Source organism: Paramormyrops kingsleyae, chromosome 13, assembly GCF_048594095.1.
Source record: "Paramormyrops kingsleyae isolate MSU_618 chromosome 13, PKINGS_0.4, whole genome shotgun sequence".
NCBI classification, from domain to species: Eukaryota; Metazoa; Chordata; class Actinopteri; order Osteoglossiformes; family Mormyridae; genus Paramormyrops; species Paramormyrops kingsleyae.
In genome coordinates, this window is record NC_132809.1 from 11202342 (window position 1) to 11220472 (window position 18131).

At 39.8% G+C, this 18131-nt stretch overlaps 2 protein-coding genes across 8 annotated transcripts; one reads left to right on the plus strand and one right to left on the minus strand.

Annotated features, from left to right (window-relative positions):
• The first annotated feature begins 1618 nt into the window (after positions 1–1618).
• tesmin (testis expressed metallothionein like protein) lies at positions 1619–8935 on the plus strand. Of its 7 annotated transcripts, none has more exons than XM_023842232.2 (12): positions 1619–1705; positions 2174–2375; positions 2529–2611; positions 3162–3239; positions 3422–3584; positions 4561–4760; positions 4892–4965; positions 5065–5136; positions 5722–5824; positions 6305–6442; positions 6941–7086; positions 8347–8935. In XM_023842232.2, exons 2-12 carry the CDS (start codon positions 2183–2185, stop codon positions 8534–8536), a joined length of 1440 nt encoding a protein of 479 aa, XP_023698000.2. In that variant the 5' UTR covers positions 1619–1705; positions 2174–2182; the 3' UTR covers positions 8537–8935. The 7 variants fall into 7 exon arrangements, with proteins under 7 accessions (XP_023698000.2, XP_023697998.2, XP_023698001.2 ...); XM_023842230.2 differs by lacking the exon at positions 1619–1705 and adding an exon at positions 1712–1866; XM_023842233.2 differs by lacking the exon at positions 1619–1705 and adding an exon at positions 1712–1866 and having other exon boundaries at positions 4895–4965.
• A 4704-nt stretch (positions 8936–13639) lies between these two features.
• On the minus strand, positions 13640–18070 carry psmd13 (proteasome 26S subunit, non-ATPase 13). Its single transcript, XM_023842045.2, has 13 exons — positions 17862–18070; positions 17110–17188; positions 16949–16983; positions 16654–16709; positions 16518–16561; positions 16283–16369; positions 15990–16161; positions 15712–15791; positions 15287–15412; positions 14765–14827; positions 14604–14684; positions 14335–14451; positions 13640–14249 (listed from the first exon to the last, which is right to left on the minus strand). The coding sequence occupies exons 1-13, from the start codon at positions 17960–17962 to the stop codon at positions 14154–14156; spliced, it is 1137 nt and encodes a 378-aa protein (XP_023697813.1). The 5' UTR covers positions 17963–18070; the 3' UTR covers positions 13640–14153.
• Between the last annotated feature and the right edge of the window lie 61 nt (positions 18071–18131).

Below are 18131 nucleotides of genomic sequence, written 5' to 3' on the forward strand. Positions count from 1 at the left end.
TCCCTTTCTAGAGTAGAGTGGACCGTCTTTGTCTCAATAGACCTGTCTCTGTGGCAGGAAGGTCTGATCCTGCCTGAACTTGAAAATTAACCTCAATCTAGAAAAACTCTTAACCAGGGGGTCACCAACCTTTTTGAAACTGAGCGCTACTTCATGGGTACTGAGCCATACGAAGGGCTACCACTTTAAGTTTAGGTCCTAAACTTATGTAAACTTCATGTATAATAAACATGTTTTAAATGCTTTTTAGATATTGTCATTTTCAAATTTATATAAATGCAAATGTGATTTAAGAAGAATAACAACAGGATAAAATGAAATTTTAGACGCTGCTCACTGGTGAGTTGCGCTATTTTTAGAACAGGTGACCCCTGCTCTTAATTAACTCATTGTTCTGTACCACACTGTACCTACCATGATGGCCTGGGGTCCAACCATTCATTGTTCAAGGTGAGCAATACAGTACAATGATTGTCCAACATACACTCCATCAACCTCTGAAACATGGTTCTGAAACATTTCAGAACCCGAACAGCACCGACTGGAGGTGCCATAGACTGCAACTGATAGCGAACAGGGCCTTTGATGTTGGAGGTCTGGAGAGCTAAAACACGTCGACCTGACAATGTCATCCAGTGCATCATCGATCTGGAGCACTGGTTATGAGTCTTTCCAGGTCACAGAAAGTATGAGGTAGTATGATGATGCAATGATACAAGTGCAAACTGGAGAAATACAATGTCCAAATTGATCAGTTGGTGTAAACAAATGAGCAGACAGCAAACAAAAGCAATGTTCAGTCGAAGAACCAAGTTCTGTGTGAAGGGTGGCGAGGTGGAGATTCAGCGTTGCCCAGTATTATTGTCAATCACATTGACAGCTGAGGGGAAGAAGTTCTCAGCCTAACCCCTAAATTCCATCGTAGAATCAGCCTTCAGGTGAAACTTTGTGTGGCTACTTGTCAGAATATTCTCAAGATGGAATGGGAGACATTGTATGGCACTTTATTACAAAGAATTGTGCGAATAAATTTATTACCGTGAAACAGTGAAATAGCATTCACGTACAAACATGTGCGAATGGCATGACCGAAGTCTCGTCCCCAGCATGAAGTAAAATTTGATCAAATCATGTAAACGAATGAACACAATATACCCATTACGTCATAAGGAGAAACATTTGTCATTTAACAAAATAATTTAGATTCTCATTTTAGCACGATAAATTAGTATTGTTATAACGTAACCATTTCTCGTTCTGACCTGACCCCTTCTAGTTATAACGATATACTTTGGTATATTGAGGTCGTTCTCACATTTTAATGGTGGTAACAATACGCTCGATCCAGCCCAAAGAGTGGTCAATACCACTAATTTTCTTTTCGATTCTATCCAGCACCACGGTGGATGTTGAGGATACCGATATTCGATACCATACAAACCCTGGTGGGGGTGGTATCGATTATCCTATTTCACTAGTCACTACTGTCTGCATGTTTGTTGTCCTGATCTCTATAATAACATATACATATAAATAACAAGGAAAATAAACATTTTATCGTTAAAATCGATTCTCAAAGTGAAACACTGGGGTCGAAAAAAATCTTGCTTTATGACATTTCAGCGATCGATCCACGTATCCTTCCTTTTCAGTCGATAGCACGTGACGACGGTTACCGGACGTCAAGTCGTTCCAGCGCACGAAGGTTACGCTGCTTACGAATATTTTAGGCCTTCTGTACTGTCACAAGCTGCATCATTTAAAAATATCATAACTGCCAGGCCATCGATTATCACCACAGTAACAGTTTTGTATTGGGCCTGGTTTATTCTATGAAACGAGAAAAGCCCGTCCATACTTATTTTGGTGATTAGCGATTTTTTTTCATTTCGCTGGCTTACAGTGGATAGCTGAACTGCTAATCTGCCGATAATCGTGTATTTCAGTAACCACAGTATAAGTTCATTAATAATTATCTAATTATTTTACAGATTTTGACAGCAGTAGATTATGAAGTGAATATATCCTGTGCTAAGTGTATGTGTAGGACGTTTACAAATTATCGCTAAACAAAATAATCGCATGAAACTAACACGACGTGTGTGTTAAGTTGTTATTAACAGCATCTACGAAACATTTCAGCAATTGAAATCTGATGAGATTTTGTTTTCAGACGAGTAGAATGGAGAGATCTAAAGATCAGGAGTATTATGGCGTCTACAGTGATATGTCCCAGACCTATTTCATATTTCCCTATGAAGACGACGGTATTCTGACCTGTTTACAAGCTTTCATCGATGAATCGAGTGGGACACATTCAGATGTCAGAGCAGATGGAGATCCCCATACCAGTGTAGCTGAACGAGGTGCAGTGGGTGAGACCCTTTATAAGCAATGTGGTGGATGGCGCTGAAGGAAATATTCAAGTTTCACAAATTGCTTCCAAAAGATTCCCTCTCTACACTGCTGTTTGCCACCTGTCAGCCTTTTCAATAGCATCTCAGAGCACCATGTTCCTCTGCTTCTAGAACCTGTAACAGAGCTGGAAAGCAGCACTGCAGCTGGTTGTGCATGGACACCTGAAGGGGAGGGTCACTATAGCTTGATGTCAGTAAGTGAAACAAATCTTGGGAGAAACATATCATTCGTAGTATTTTAAGAAAACAGAGGTCACGTGTAATATCCTTAAAATCATAGGATTTTCAAAGGCAAATGTGCATTAGTTCTTCACTTAATTTTATATACTTATATATTCTGCATGGTACATTATCGCTAAGCCATAAAACTTGAGAGAATTCAAATTAACATGGAATTATTATTCTTCAGGTTGTAGTATCAAACTTGAACTTGAAAATTGTTAGAATAATTGCAAGTTATTTTGGGTTATTTCTCAGATTTTATGATTTAGTGTCCATATAAAGTAGGTGTTGCATGATATGTGGTTGCAAATGTTTTTTTGTTTTCTTATTCAAATGTTATTTCTGCTGATATGCTGTAAGCTGGATGGGATAGAGTTGTATAACTGTTATCCATTCAGGGAAGAGCGCCTCACTTGACGTATTGTATGACAGTTTTCTGTGTGTTTTCTTTATTCAATTCAATTTGTCCAAACTTGTATGGTGTATGACATTACTTTCTGCTTGGGGTTGCTTGTTATCCAGCACTGTGGAGCACTTTTTTTAGAGTGTCTAGACCAGCCGGGGGAGAAAATAACCACACAGGGGTTGAATATTTGTCAGGTGAGCTCGTGTTGGTTTGATAGCATTCAATTACTTATCTTGAGTAGGTCCAGGGAAAGTTGTAATGGTGTGGGTTCTTATTGGACAGTCGTTAACATGTTTGGATTTCATTGGTTGACACTAGGTACTGTATATGCACAAGGGAGTTTGTTAAAATCTCAGTATTTCATTGTTGATTTCAGGCTGTTGGTGGAGGTAATGGGCCTGGACAGACTGTGGCTCTAAACATCTGCGATTTGAGTCCCCATTCTCTGCGATCTGGGCAAACCTTTCCTGTCACAGAGCTTCAGTTTGAGTCGATGTCCCAGGAAGAAACAACAGAGCTCAGTGCTACTCGTGGAAAAGGTCAGCACCACATTAAATCATACATGTTTAATTGCATCAGTTAGGCCTGTTATTACTAATGACAATATTGGTGCACATAAATTTAAACTTTCATGTATTTGTATAATTATAACTCGGTGTAATTGGATTCCTGATATCAGAAATTGTATTTTCAACTAGTTTAAATTTAATTTTTGACATCAACACTTGGCATTACGACTAGTTAAAACTGAATTCCTGATATCAGAAACTGATATTTCAACTAAACTTAAATTTATGATATCAGAAATACACAGTTTAACTGGTTAAAATTGAATTTTTGATATTAAGAATTTGTATTCTAACCAGTTACAACTGCTTTCCTCTAGAAATGAATTAAAGCGCAAACTAATGTGCTATAACAATGTGACTCCAACCTTTCCTTTGGCCTTATTGTTAGTGTTTACCTTATTTATTTGAAAGTTAATTGTCATTCGATATATTTATCTGTCACCCAGTAGTAAAAGTGTACCAAGCAGGCAATGTGTGGGCTCATCTACGAAAGTAAAAGACCAAGATGTGAAAAACTGTAGAAAATGACATTTCTCAGACCTATACATTGTAAATAAATTAATAGAAGCAGCATAAAATATACACTCAGCACTGGAAATTAGTTTGGTATCAGGAGAAAATTTTTATTTTCTTTAGCAATTTTCAGTTTTTACAGGTATTTTAAAAAGAAAAAATAGATTTTTGGGGTTACCGCGGGGGTGCTGTGGTCATTGTTGGAGGGGCTAGAGCACATTAAAACTTCTCCCTATCGCTGCCACTGGCTATCAGAAAAAACTTAACTGCGCTGTTCAGTTGTTGTAATGCAGGCTCTATCAGAGCAAGAAACCTACTGTTGACTCCACCAAGTGGTTGTATAATGTACTGCAGTTAAGCCATGTTAGCTGTTTTTTTTAACTAAACCTATATATAATCATTTTATTTTTCCATTTGTCTGTCACATGAACAGTTATGACTAATTTAGAAAACATTAAAAAGGAAAACCTACCAGCAGAGGGCTCCACGATGGCTCCACCCTACCTGCCTCCATCCATCATCCCCCCCCCGCAGCCTGGGCCCGACTCCCTCTCCTCCACATGCTTTATCCCACCAGTGTCTCTTGGAGCAGAACTGAGCTACAGTACCCTGCCCAGGTCCTATGTCCCTCAGGTAGCTTGTGTTCCAGAATTGAAACTTGTTGTGCTCACATGTGAGTATTCTTAAACATTCAGAAAATAATGGAGATAAAAACATATCCCTTAATTAAAAAGTCGCTTTTCTGTTCCTTTGAACCATTCCAGCAGACTCCCTGTGCAGTGTACGACAACTCAGTAGTACTAGCAACACAGAGAAAGCCCGAAACATCACTTATTCGGTGAGAATTACCTGTGCAGAAACGTTTAAGCTCGTATAAATAATTCCAGTTTATAGTAGCAGCAGAGAGAGTTTGACTGAAATAAATGTTTTATGAAAGAATTTCAGAATTTCCCGGGGACTCCAGATCGAAAAGGCCGTGCAACTGCACTAAATCCCAGTGCCTGAAATTGTAAGCATTTTTTTAACCGATGAGTTGTAGTTTGTTGTGTGTGTAGGTTGCTGTTTTCAGTCCGCCAGTCGATATCTAGCTTCATGTCAGGGCTTATTATGGAGTTTGGGGATAGGGACACAGCAGGTGGATATGACAACAAAAATGAGGTTTTTCTCCAAGCTGAACGTGTAATGGAGATGCTGAATGACTCTGACTAAGTGTTTTATGTAATCATGACCAGTTAGCTAATTACTTATGATTTGCACAAATGTAATTGTTCACCATTGCCATGTCCCTCATGCACAGAACCTGATGTAACTATTACTTAGTTATTACTTTATAGTAACCCCAATAAAGGCTCATTAATTATGACTTATGAGGCTGGAAAAACTGCATTGACCAAGTGTATAACTTTGGATTGAGTACTGGGGGGGTTGAGTAAGGGGGTCCAGTGGGTGATATTGGCTGGTTTTGATGATCTCCCCCATAATTTACAGCCATGGCGTCGGCGGGGGAAGTTGTGTACTACCTTTTTTGTTGCCAGAATGGAGTATTTCATTGTTAATGTTAATGAACCTTAACACATTTCTTTATATCCTAAAGCTACTGTGACTGCTTTGCAAATGGGGAGATCTGCAGCAACTGCAACTGTATCAATTGCCACAACAACACTGTACATGAGTCAGAGAGAATTAAGGCCATCAAGGTACGACATGCTTGTGTCATGGTGCTGTGCTACTGTTTGGCTTATACATGTTTCTATAGCATGTTCTACTGACCTACCTGACCTGTACACCCTTGTCCTGTATTGCCATATCATTCGGTGCCAAAATCAGATCAAACCATTAATGATATATCTTTATGTAAAGTTATTTATATTTTGCATTCTAAAACAGCAGTACGTAAGTGTTGTTGTATAAGGAATAATCAAACAGAAAATACACTTTGATAAGAAAAACACTTTGGTGGGAAAAAAACCCCTAAAACCATTGCTCTAATACTAGGAATCTAGTATCTGAATTACTATTACTATTACTGTTTATTACTGTTTATTATGTAAAGTGTCAGACAGTGTGCAGTTATTGTAGTTAGTTACATACAGTGTGCAGTTACGGTAGTTAGTTATATACAGTGTGCTTTTCTGTCGTCTTCCTTAAAATCATGTTTCTTTGGGAAACAACACCAGACATATCTAAAGAGGAATCCGGAGGCCTTCCAACCAAAAATCGCTAGTGGAATCCTGGGGGAGCTTAATGGCCGTCATAACAAGGGCTGCAATTGCAAGAGATCTGGCTGCTTGAAGAACTACTGTGAGTGCTATGAGGTGAGGGGCCATGTGCCAGGCCAGTTGGGAGTGGGTATGAGGGGAGGGGGCGCGTGCCAGGCCGGGCGGGAGTGGGTATGAGGGGAGGGGGCGCGTGCCAGGCCGGGAGGGAGTGGGTATGAGGGGAGGGCGCGTGCCAGGCCGGGCGGTAGTGGGTATGAGGGGAGGGGGCACGTGCCAGGCCAGGTGGGAGTGGGTATAAGGGGAGGGGGCACGTGCCAGGCCAGGTGGGAGTGGGTATGAGGGGAGGGGGCGCGTGCCAGGCCAGGTGGGAGTGGGTATGAGGGGAGGGGGCGCGTGCCAGGCCGGGTGGGAGTGGGTATGAGGGGAGGGGGCACGTGCCAGGCCGGGTGGGAGTGGGTATAAGGGGAGGGGGCACGTGCCAGGCCAGGTGGGAGTGGGTATAAGGGGAGGGGGCACGTGCCAGGCCGGGCGGGAGTGGGTATAAGGGGAGGGGGCACCACTGTGCATTCTGCTGACTTGTATGACTTCCTACAGGCCAAGATCATGTGTTCCTACATCTGCAAGTGTGTCAGCTGTAAGAACTATGATCTGCGTCTAGAGCGTAAGATGGGCTTTTCCGAGGACTGGAGCAACAAGCAGGACACCAACCTTTACGGTATAGACACAGATCAAAGATGCAAGTAAGGATCTTGTTTAAAAATATGTATTTTATAGTGACAACCCTCTCAAGATATAACGGACAACATAAACAAGTTTTTACTGTGTTAATGTCTTTAATTTTTTTCTTTGATACTTGTCCTCATCACCTCAGTATTCAGTAAGTATATACACTATTTACAAATGTATTTATAACATAGCATAATCCACACCAATAGCTATGTAGTAATATAACAGATTTGAACCCCCCAGCAAAATCTGCGGGGCAGGCTACGGGCCAACACCACTGGTGTCAATCTAAGGTGGGGGGAGGTGGGGAGGGGGGGCAACAGCAGTACAGCTAGAAGGAGAGAACCCAGAAAGATTATATGGCTGAGCAAAACACCCAAAATATCAAAGATCATGAACATCTTGTGATGAATAAAACAAACCATTACACTGAAATTACACATACTAGTATTCAGCAATAATAGTATCTGTATGTGAGAAGAATGTAGGTGTGTCCATAAAAAGAGTAGCTCAACCAGTAGTATAAAAACAGCAAATCAGAATTTTGTCATGAAGTGTTACAGTAGGAGAACAGAAAGGACATGAATCTGCACAGTTTATTCATGTTCACTCATTTGTTTTAGTCTTGCAGTTTTCAACTTGTCAGCTCCACCCTCTATATTACTGTTAAGGACAATCTGAGAGATGTCAGACATTGTTGTGATCTTCAAGGGGATTTTTTACTGTTTCACCAGTGATCTGATTCTCAAAAATATCCTGTTATATCAGCAAAGAACTGAAGAAACCTTATGAGCCGATTCAATGTTTTGTAGTAATTTTCATTGATTCAATTGGGAAAATGTTGTTGAGGTTCTTTGGTGTCTTCTGTGTTTTTTCATGCCGCAACTCAAGTGAACCTGGATGAATTAATTAATTCATTAATTGAATGGCTTGACCGTTAAAAAAATTAAAATAATTTAATACTTCTAGAAAGGCTTGTATGAGTCCAAGGAGTAGAGTGATTGAATAATATGGGATTAAATGTGTTGTTTATTTTATTCATCTCTGAGCTGACAACTTGAATTATATACAGAAGTACAACAGCACATGACGTTTAACAGTATAAATGAGTTAAAGGTGTGAATAAATGAAATACATGGATTACAAAAGGATGGAGTCTTGCACTAGCCGTGTTTGATTTTTGATCTTTTTCTTAGTGTCCCAATCAATGGATTGCAGATGATGGCAGGTGCATCCCTGTTTGCTTAGACTTCATCGATCGCTGTGTTTAACAGGTGTCCTCTGGCGTGTGTCACGCTCGACGCCGTAAAAGCGACATGTGGCTGCCTCATCGCTCGAGCAGAGGAGGCAGAAAAGGAAGGCTTCACTTTGCCTCAAGCTGAGGCAGTGATCTTGTGGGAGTTTGGCCAGTGCCTGATGCAAATAATCCAGTCAATTTTTAAACACAAGGACCTGCAGGTCTAGTTTGAATGGATGCAACATGACTGGTTTCTTTAAAGCATTTAATTCATGAGAAGAGCCCTTCTTATGCTTTAAAACACTTGTTTTATTACTTATAAGAAAATGTTTGCTGTACTCTGTATTATTTGTTTGTAACCATACAGTGTTTTGTTAGTTATTTATTTCTGAATGTAACTCTATGCATGTTTTATTTATTCCCATTTAATCAACATGCATGTGCAAGATACATGTGCAATAACACAGATTTTCACTTTTAAAATAACTTGCCAAAGTATGTTGTTTTAAGAAATTCCATTTTTTTTCCTAACAAGGATTTACTAAATTCCACCTTTGTAAAATTGTCTTATCATATTTATGAGGTAGATAGTGCAGTAAAGTTCAATAAAAATATTGAATTCAAAATTATGGTTGAATATTTATTGCATCAAATTTTCAGTTTCAAGAAACTCCAACAAGCATTAATTGCTAATAACTTAGGAATTCTTTCTTATATTCCTATTATATATTAAGTTATATTGCATTGGAATGTCGAAGCTAGTTCCCACGTATCTGTGTGTGTTACATCCCAAGACCTACCGCCGATAGCCAATGGCCGATAGCCAATGGCCGATAGCTGCAAATACCCGAAACCGTGAATAAAAGCGAACTATCTGAGGACCCCATATAGAATGTGATTTTTGTGTACTTACATATGGAAATTGATCAGTCACATACAGTAAGACATTATCAACAAATACAAATTACAGTACTGCAGGCCAATTCTCTCATATGAAAGGGATTGTGACGTTTAGCCTAATTCTCAACAGATAGTACAACAATGAAGAAGTATGTATCAAGGGATGAGGGAGCAATGAAAATCATGCTTTTTATGCCTCTTAAATGACAAAGTAACGATGAAAAAACATACTGTTACACATTTTACAATGTGACACTGGATATAATGGTACTACTGTATTCAGGATTTTTCCACTACTCCTCCTAGTGGCCAAGACTATTATGCATCACTGCTGAGAGTACGCCCATCCATCCATCTTCTAACTGCTTTTCAACTCAAATAGAAGTTCATTTATGCGCAACAGTATAGCATATAATAGTAGATGCTGGCAATTAAATATTAAATAAGTTTTTCTTTTTCCTAGTACGGACTGGGGGGCGGTGGTCTTCAAATTATCCAAACACTCGGGCACAACATAAAGGAGTATCCTGGATGGAATCTCAGTCTATCACAAGGCCTACACGGTATGAGCAATTTAGAAACACCAGTTCCTGTAACTGCGGGAGGAATCCCATAATACATCGGGAGAACATGAAAAATCACACGTTCACACACCCAAAAGTGCAACCAATAGAGCCACGTACTCTACTATTATAATTAGAACCTCTTACAGAGCTCATTCAATGTATGCAATATGACCTTCATATTTTTCCAGCTGATGATCCAACAATATTTGACAATTGCCAAATTAAAAGGGATAAAAGGGAGAAAGTAGAAAAAAACAAGAAATTACTTCAAACCCTAAGGTCACGCCATGCCATGTATTTGGATTAAAATTTATGGATGAAAGATAGTCTTGCTATGTTAAGCACATGTATACTCTTTTTCTTGTTAAATATAGGCCTACAAGTAAAAATATAGATACATTAATTTAATCTATACTTCATTAAATTATTAACCTGGCATTTTGGCAGTCAAAATATCTGATCTGGTGATCCGCGTACCAACACAGAATAATATTAAGACTTTTTGCTTTTTGAATATTAATTTCTTTAGGGCAATACATAACACAAATATATAACTTCATGCATTAAAGTTCGTTATATTGCAGTTGATCTTTATATAGTTACGCTGTTTTTCTTTTCCAGCACTTTGGAAAAGTTTACTGAAGGCAAATACTGGAAAATCGTTATGTCATTCGTTTTCATTACCGGCATTATGGATTTGACGTTAGCTTTTGTTTTCGCGTTTCCCCACCTGAGGATATGTGCCTTCAAGACTTACCGCGCACGGTTGGAGGTATTGAACCCGAGATCCCGTTGTTTTGAGTCACAAATGTGAATAAAAAGCACAACCGCTGGAAAGCAAGAGATTATTCCAGTGATCCAAAACAAGCGTCGTTCTGGGAGAAATGGTAAGTGCAGTGTATGTACTGAGTAATTAGCAGTGTACCTACTGAGTAATTATAGCAGTGAATGTACTGAGTATAATTAGCTTTGTGGGAATGTTCAGATATGTTAAATTTCATATAAAGTAGCCATATCTCTTTTCAGAAGACTAGGTCAAGGTTGATGTTCATTTGCACAATAATATTGGTTTTCCTGGTGGTCCCTTCAAACTCAACACCGAAGGTAAAATATTAGAATTAAAATCTGAAATAAGTGTAGAATTTGTGGACTTCGTATAACTAATACTCAGAAACATAATGATTAGTGTGCCGTGTGTGCTTCCAGCAGAGTAAACTGCACGTAAAAAACTGGGGCCCGCAGTCAATGATGTATCTCAAGGGAAAATGTAAGTTGCACCTCTTACATGTATATTGTGCTTCACTGTCAATCACTAGCCCTACATCACACAGTAAACCTCTGGAAATTATTTTTTAAAGTACTTATTTACTTACAGATGGCAGAAGATATGTGAATGACTACGAAGAAAATAATACGTACAGATTAGGACTGAATAGCTGGTATACGGTTCTAAAAGGTAGGAACCCCAAACCTACATTGTTAATCGAAAAAAATTACGTATGTCCATGATACTTTTGAGTACGGCATTGCTTCACGACACCTACTTGATGTTTTCAACATTTGTTTCAGGACTTAAAAATGTGAAACCAGTGGAGATCAGAAAAATCCGAAGACTGCTGACGGCAGAAAATGTAGTGTTCCGCTATTTATAGAATTAACTTTCATTTATGGTTAAAATGTATGTACGTCTTCACTATTAAATTCACAACGGGACTTCATTGTGTCAATGTATTGTTTTTGTGCTCTTCGTACCGTAATTTTTACAGTACCGAAATGAGAGCATCTTTTTTTCCTCATAGCAACAGATCAGCCGTGGCGATTCTTACATAACCAATTAACTTGAACTTTGAACATTTTGGGGTTTGCATATACTGTGGGATAGGGGATCGATTTGTGAAAATTCATGCATTTATTAATTCAGTATCTGGCGATATAGATATGTATATATGTAGTCTCAGAAGAGCAAATAAAGTGAAACTGTTCTCGTATAATAATTAAATAACTGGTCTATAACCTAGAACATACTGACCAATTAAAATGCAGGATACAGTTTAACCCGTAGCCGAATGGGATATAGAGGCTGGGCTTTTTTTTATCTTGACCTTATATTACACTTGGCAGATAAATGCTAAGCTGTTTTTGAAGGGCATTCAAGCTCTCCGACAACTGGTGGGAGCCGCGATCCTTCACGCTTCGGCCTTTGGTGTTAAAACTGAACGAGAAACGCTAGTGAAAAGGACCATGTCTGCGTTCAGTCGCTGCTTTTTCTTTCTCCGACCTACTCTGCGATCCCTGATCGCCTCCAAAGCCGGCATTTCGTCCAAACCTGCGAAACACAACTTAACAGTCGCTGTAAGTAGCCCGGCGCAAGTTTCTCAGTGGAGTTATTGCGCATGTTCTTAAAGTGGAGAAGTGCGGTTTGATCAGATGTTTACGAGTTCGTGCGGTTTTTAATTGCTGCTTTTGGATACATAATTTATTAATATTTCATTTTAGCGTTTATTTTTTCCGGCTGACGTCTAAAAATAGTTTTGAAACCTCTGACGTTTCCAAAATACGATTTTAGTACCTGCTTATGTAGAGATATAAATGGTATCTTCATTTGGGCGAAATGCGTCTGGAACTCTGGACATTTACAAGATGCCAGAATACGCGTAAACGCCATTGCATCTGTATTTCACGTCTGCCGAAAGCACCAAAAAAACAAGCTTTGTGGAAATTAAGTATATTCCCTAAATCTCATCGGTTCTTCTGAAATGTTAGTTTCGTTTAAACTTAAGAGTTTCCTACAATTGTGCTGTTGGAATTTAATATATGTGCGTGTCTTCCGGCGTGGTAGCTTACTGCTGGTGAATTGTGTTGATCACTATAATGACCTTGCAGTATAACTTTTTTTTTTTCGTTAATTAATTTAACTTTAAGATTCAAAAACCTTAAATCGACCGTGATTCATTGCATTATAACGCATAACTTATCAATTCCATAAGATCCGCACAACCTGGTGCGTTATCAGTGTGATTGCGAGAGACGGTGTATATAACATTCGTTTGGCTTTATACATAGAATTTTACTTGTATTACAGAAACGTTACCAATCGTGCTTACCGCTGCCAATATCTGCCCTCCAGGAGCAAACCATTGCGATGGTTTCCTTTTTTGCTGCAGTCATGGTTCCCTCGGGATGGATCCTGGCCAACTTGGAGGAGTACAAAAAACGCTGAGGAAATGGAATGACGGGAACCCCAACAAGATCCCCCCCCTGAAGTCATTTCTCCAATAAAAAAGCGAATGCTTATGCACCAACTTTCTAATAAATGTTCCTAAAACAGTTTCTTGCTTGGGTTCATTGTCAGTTTTGAATACCTTGCTAGGTGTTTGTCCTCTCAGGGGTCTAAATATGATGCAAGATTTGACCTAGTACAAAATTGATAAATTGTGTTTCTGGCAACATTTCTAGATGGTGAGACCTAAAAATGCCACATAGGGAGCTTGAACTATTCTGCTATATTGATATAGACAGTTTAGATACACGAATCTACATGGTTTTAGACTGAAAGACTAACCCAAAGACAGCAAAGATCAACAGGCATGAGAACAAACTCCTAAGTGTGATTCAACCCCCTAACTGTCAGAGTAAGGCTATAGTACTGCCTACTGACCCACTGTGTCTATTTCCCAATAGTTAAGGATATCTATTTTAATTAGATGTTTTTTATATATATGGTCACCCATTTAATTATAATTTGAGCTATAGTGATTCATTTAATTTGGCCAGTTTGTTAGTGGACGTGAATCGGGTATCTCCCATTGAAATGGTCCTATGATCTTAAAATAGATACTAAATAAAACATAATACTCAAGTAAATAACGGTGACATGAAGTAGGTTTCCTTTATTGAATCTGGGAAAAAAAACAACATTCCCTGTCAGTAAGTGGTGGTTTTAGCAAACTGACTTGCTCAGTACAAAAAAAAATAATTACATATTTTAGTATCTATCTTGAACTGAACATGGGCAGTTACCGACATGAACTGTATCCGCAGTAATGAACAGATTAAACACTGGGCTGCGTATGTTTTCAGTAAAATGTGGTTGGCTGTCTGATTTTAACTGGGCAAAAAACACATGGATTAAAAAAAAGAGATACATGGTCCAAAACATTTTTTTTAAAGAAATAAAAAAAAAAAAAAAGAGTAAAACATGGCACCCAACTTTAAATATAAAACAGTACTCAGAAGAGTTTAACGTGTTGGGTGCTGCAGTTCCTCTTAGTCACTATTCCAAAATACAGTCAGAGATGATGCCCCAGGGGTTGTTGAAGAGGTCTGAAGGACCCAGGTAAAAGCTGGACAGCCATGCAGAACCTGCAGGATGCCTGCTCTAGGTGAGAATGTCGTGGGCCTGCTGCTCCACCAGCATAGCCATGTTCTTCACATCGCCACACCATAAGTCCAGGCGATCCTTCATGCCCTTGATCTGGAGCCGCAGGAGGGAGAATCGAATGTCAGGGGAGGCGCAGAGACCTCTACACAGAAACCTGTACCTGGAGCTACAAGCTTACCTGTTGCAGATCCAATACCCTTGGCTGTACCCAGGTCATCTGAACCCTTTGATCCACCTCGTCGATATTGCCTTTGATCAGCCCCACAGAGAGAGCCTTCATCACCAGCAGCTCCACCTGTGGGCAGTTGGACAGAAGCACTTGTGCCGTTTACATGTTCGACACGCTTGCGACCACATATTAAGTGAGAGAACGCCAAGGAAATAAACCAGTATACATGAGAAGAGAAAAAAAAAAACATCCAACTTAAAACGATGCAACTGACTAACCTCCTCCACTGGGATTTTGGCACTGTGTGCGATTTCATGGAAAGTCAGCTGTCTGTGATTGGCTGGACGCGTGAACGTCATCTTGAAAGAAAGAAAAAACAAGTCAGGGACCTTATGTAAACCGAGATTAAAAAATGAAACCCCTTAAAAAGTCCAAGTACCTCCATCACACAAAGGAGCTGGATCTTCTGCATTAGCTTGTGTTCCTGTGCTGCCAGATCAGGCTGTGGAGAAAAATGTATTAGTAACATTTATACAAACACATAACCTATGAGAATTCTGCCTTGCTATGGCATGTATAAAAAATGAGTACAGACGCTCCTCTGCTTACGAACTTTCAGACATACGAACGAAGAGGACTGTAAGTTCAAATTGTGTTCGTGGGCTCCCATTTCCTGTCCGCAACATTTTTTTTTTCTGCGCGCTAATTCCACCTAGTACGACTTCTGGCTGCTGCTCCCGCCGTGCAGCAGCGTAGCGTGCGTACTCCCAGCATCCTAGTTCTTTGTACTTGCGCATAGCCTTAAAATGATGTTGAATAACGACTTACGAACATTTCAAGTTACGAATGGCCGTTTGGAATGCAACTCGTGCGTAAGTAGTGGAGCGTCTGTATATGCTTCCATGCAAGGTTTTTGACTTTGGTGCAAATGTCTTGTTGCTGTAAAAAGACCCTCCCTCACCTGTTGACCCCAAGCAGTCTTGTAGGCCTGGAATTTCTCCACATTGCCCGCGTTGAAGGCATAAAGTGTGTCGATCAGCCACTGCTTGTCTGTATTCCTGAGAGACTCCAGCACTGGATGCATGAGCTGCAGGGAACAGCACACGTTCCACCACTGCTCATATCACTATTAAAAGCACGGCTTTAAAACACGCCATAATTAATTCCGGAATACTGGCTTCAATTACTCCATATTAATCAACAGTTGGTTCTGACCCCGTGGGATTGATGGGCCAGGATTTGCAATATTAAGGCTGCCAAATTCACTTCAGAGGCTCTGTTTTTATCGCCAGTAGCAGGTTCTGATGCAGATTCATCGAATGCTCTTAGCATATAAATGGATCACATTTTGGATTTTTTTTTTTTTTTTTTTTTAAAGTGATTTACCAGTTCTCCAAAGTTATAAACTCCCTCTCCTAAGAGTCCTGCCAGCCCCAATGTGAAGGCTCTCTCCTGTTGCTCAGCCTCTGTGGGTGGGAAGAAGGGGGGGTTCTAATAAATCATGTACAAAACAGTTCTTCCCCATTTTAAAGCAGCCAGTCATACATTTAAAACACATAATAATACAAAAACGAGCACAAGACTGATGTACACCAGCCCAGGCAGTATTTACATTTGCACTAAAATCCATTTCTCTTCTCTGGCTACCTGTAGGAATAAATTACCTGAAAGGTCCTTAACATCCACACATCCCAGGTATCGGAGAGCATCTTTGTAGTAAGACGCATGGTTCCCGATGATGCGGTAGTACTTGCTGGAGAGGTCGTAGAAACGCCCGTGCACAGATGTCACGCCAGGCAGGTTATTCAACATCTCCTCCACCTCCTCAATTAGTTTCTGGGGGGGGGGGGGAAGCAAAGAACATTTCAAAATACATTTAGAATTTGCAAGAAATATGTGGTACAAGTACAGGCCGGAAACTTTAAAAACAATTGTGGGTGGGGGGGGGGGCTGTTACCTTAGTGGCGGGAAGGTCATTTATTTCCAGCTTGAGACTACCAATGGAGGTCTTACAGAGGATCACAGCTTCGTCGCTGCTTTTCACCTAGTTGAATGAACAAGGCATACTGAATGGCAGGCTTTCGAAGACATGTAACAATACAAAATCTCACGCCACATGCATGCTGTATTTAATTTAGATAACAGGCATAGATCATAGTCGTCATAGTTGTTATTAATTAAAAACAAATCACCTTTTCCTTTGTTTTTTCAAGGAAGGTGATGGCAACATTTGGATCTGTAAAGATTCACAGTTCAGCATATTGTTTCACGGCATGTAATAACGTCAAAGTCTATGTAACAAATGAGAGAGAACGTCTGCATCCCTACCTATCATCTGGCGGGCTACATGGAGAATGATTTCCACCAGGGACAGTGGGTTGATTCTGAATTCATGAGAATAGAGAAATCACGATTATGCCATTGAAAATGGGCAAGAGAAAATGAGCTGCAGTTTCCTTTAGTTTCAAACTACTGAACTGCCATCAATGTGCATCTTAAGCCTTGGGCCACATGCCTGCTATCCCATCTGACCAAAATTACAGACATGGGTACTTTAGTATCAGAAGGATGTGATTCCTTAGTAGTAAACTAATCAGATGTTGATTAATCAGGACTGACTAACCTGTGCTCAAAGTCACTGAGGAAGTTTTCATACAGCTGTAAGAGATTGAAAAGACAAGAATAAGCCAACCGCCGGGGGTTTACTCGAAAAGACAGGATACAGGAATTTGCTTCATATAGATATGAGAGGCATTTCTATGCCCTTTCAAGTCCTGCACTTACCTGAATGAGTCCATCACCAGTGGCAAAGCAAGGCTCCTGTACAAAAACCAGTAGCTTCAGTGTAAGCTGGTGCCACAACCTGATTATTTCAAAGAAAAAAAGTAATACTTCAGTGAATTTGTCTTCTTTGTCACAGACATCATACTACGGTGTTCAAGTAGTCAAATAAATACAACTTTGAGTCTTAAGAAAAACTCAGTTAAGACAATTTTAGATAATAGTGGGAACATCTGCATTGTTATTGATATAATCCATATTTATTAAAAAAAAAAAAGTCACTATAAAGGACAACGTAAAATGTTGCTCATTACTTTCAAAGCGTTATAATTTATGAAAACATATATTTAAGGGAAAATTGGTTTTCAGAGGAACACCAAGTCAATCGAAATACGCCACATAATGACAATATTGCACTGAATTAATTTTGCATAAATAACCGCGTCTTAAAAAGTCCACAACGAAGATCCGGACAAGCAGAGTTTGTCTGAAGCCAAGCGACCGAAAGCATTAGGCAGTGTGCTGGACCGCAACACAGGGGCCCGTGTGATACACCAAAAACCGAAAACTGCATGTCTTGCAGAGTCACTAATGTAGACAGTGTTCCTAAAATGTCTGTTGCAAGATCAATCAAGTAACACATTAACAAAGTCAGTGGGCCTGCTCATGTCAAGCGGCTTTTCTGTAGCTAGCTACATGACTCAGCGCATGTTTCTGACTGTGACAGAAGTATATTTGCCTTTTCTACTCCTTACTTTTTGTTGTAAAGCTCCTCCAAAGTGTGCCATTCCGTTGCCATTTCTGGCGTTGAGCTCTTGCTCTGCTGCTGTTTAAGGTACCCGGTGACATCTTTCATTGTAATCGCCGGTCTGTTACAACGTATCGCTCCGTAAAATTAAAAAGAAAATAGTACTGTATCTCAAACATACACACGGCTTTTGCAATGGTCTCTGGGTAATGACCTGGCAGCCATTACTACCGTAGTGTAGGCAATATAGGGGAAGAAAATAATTTGTTTAAATTGT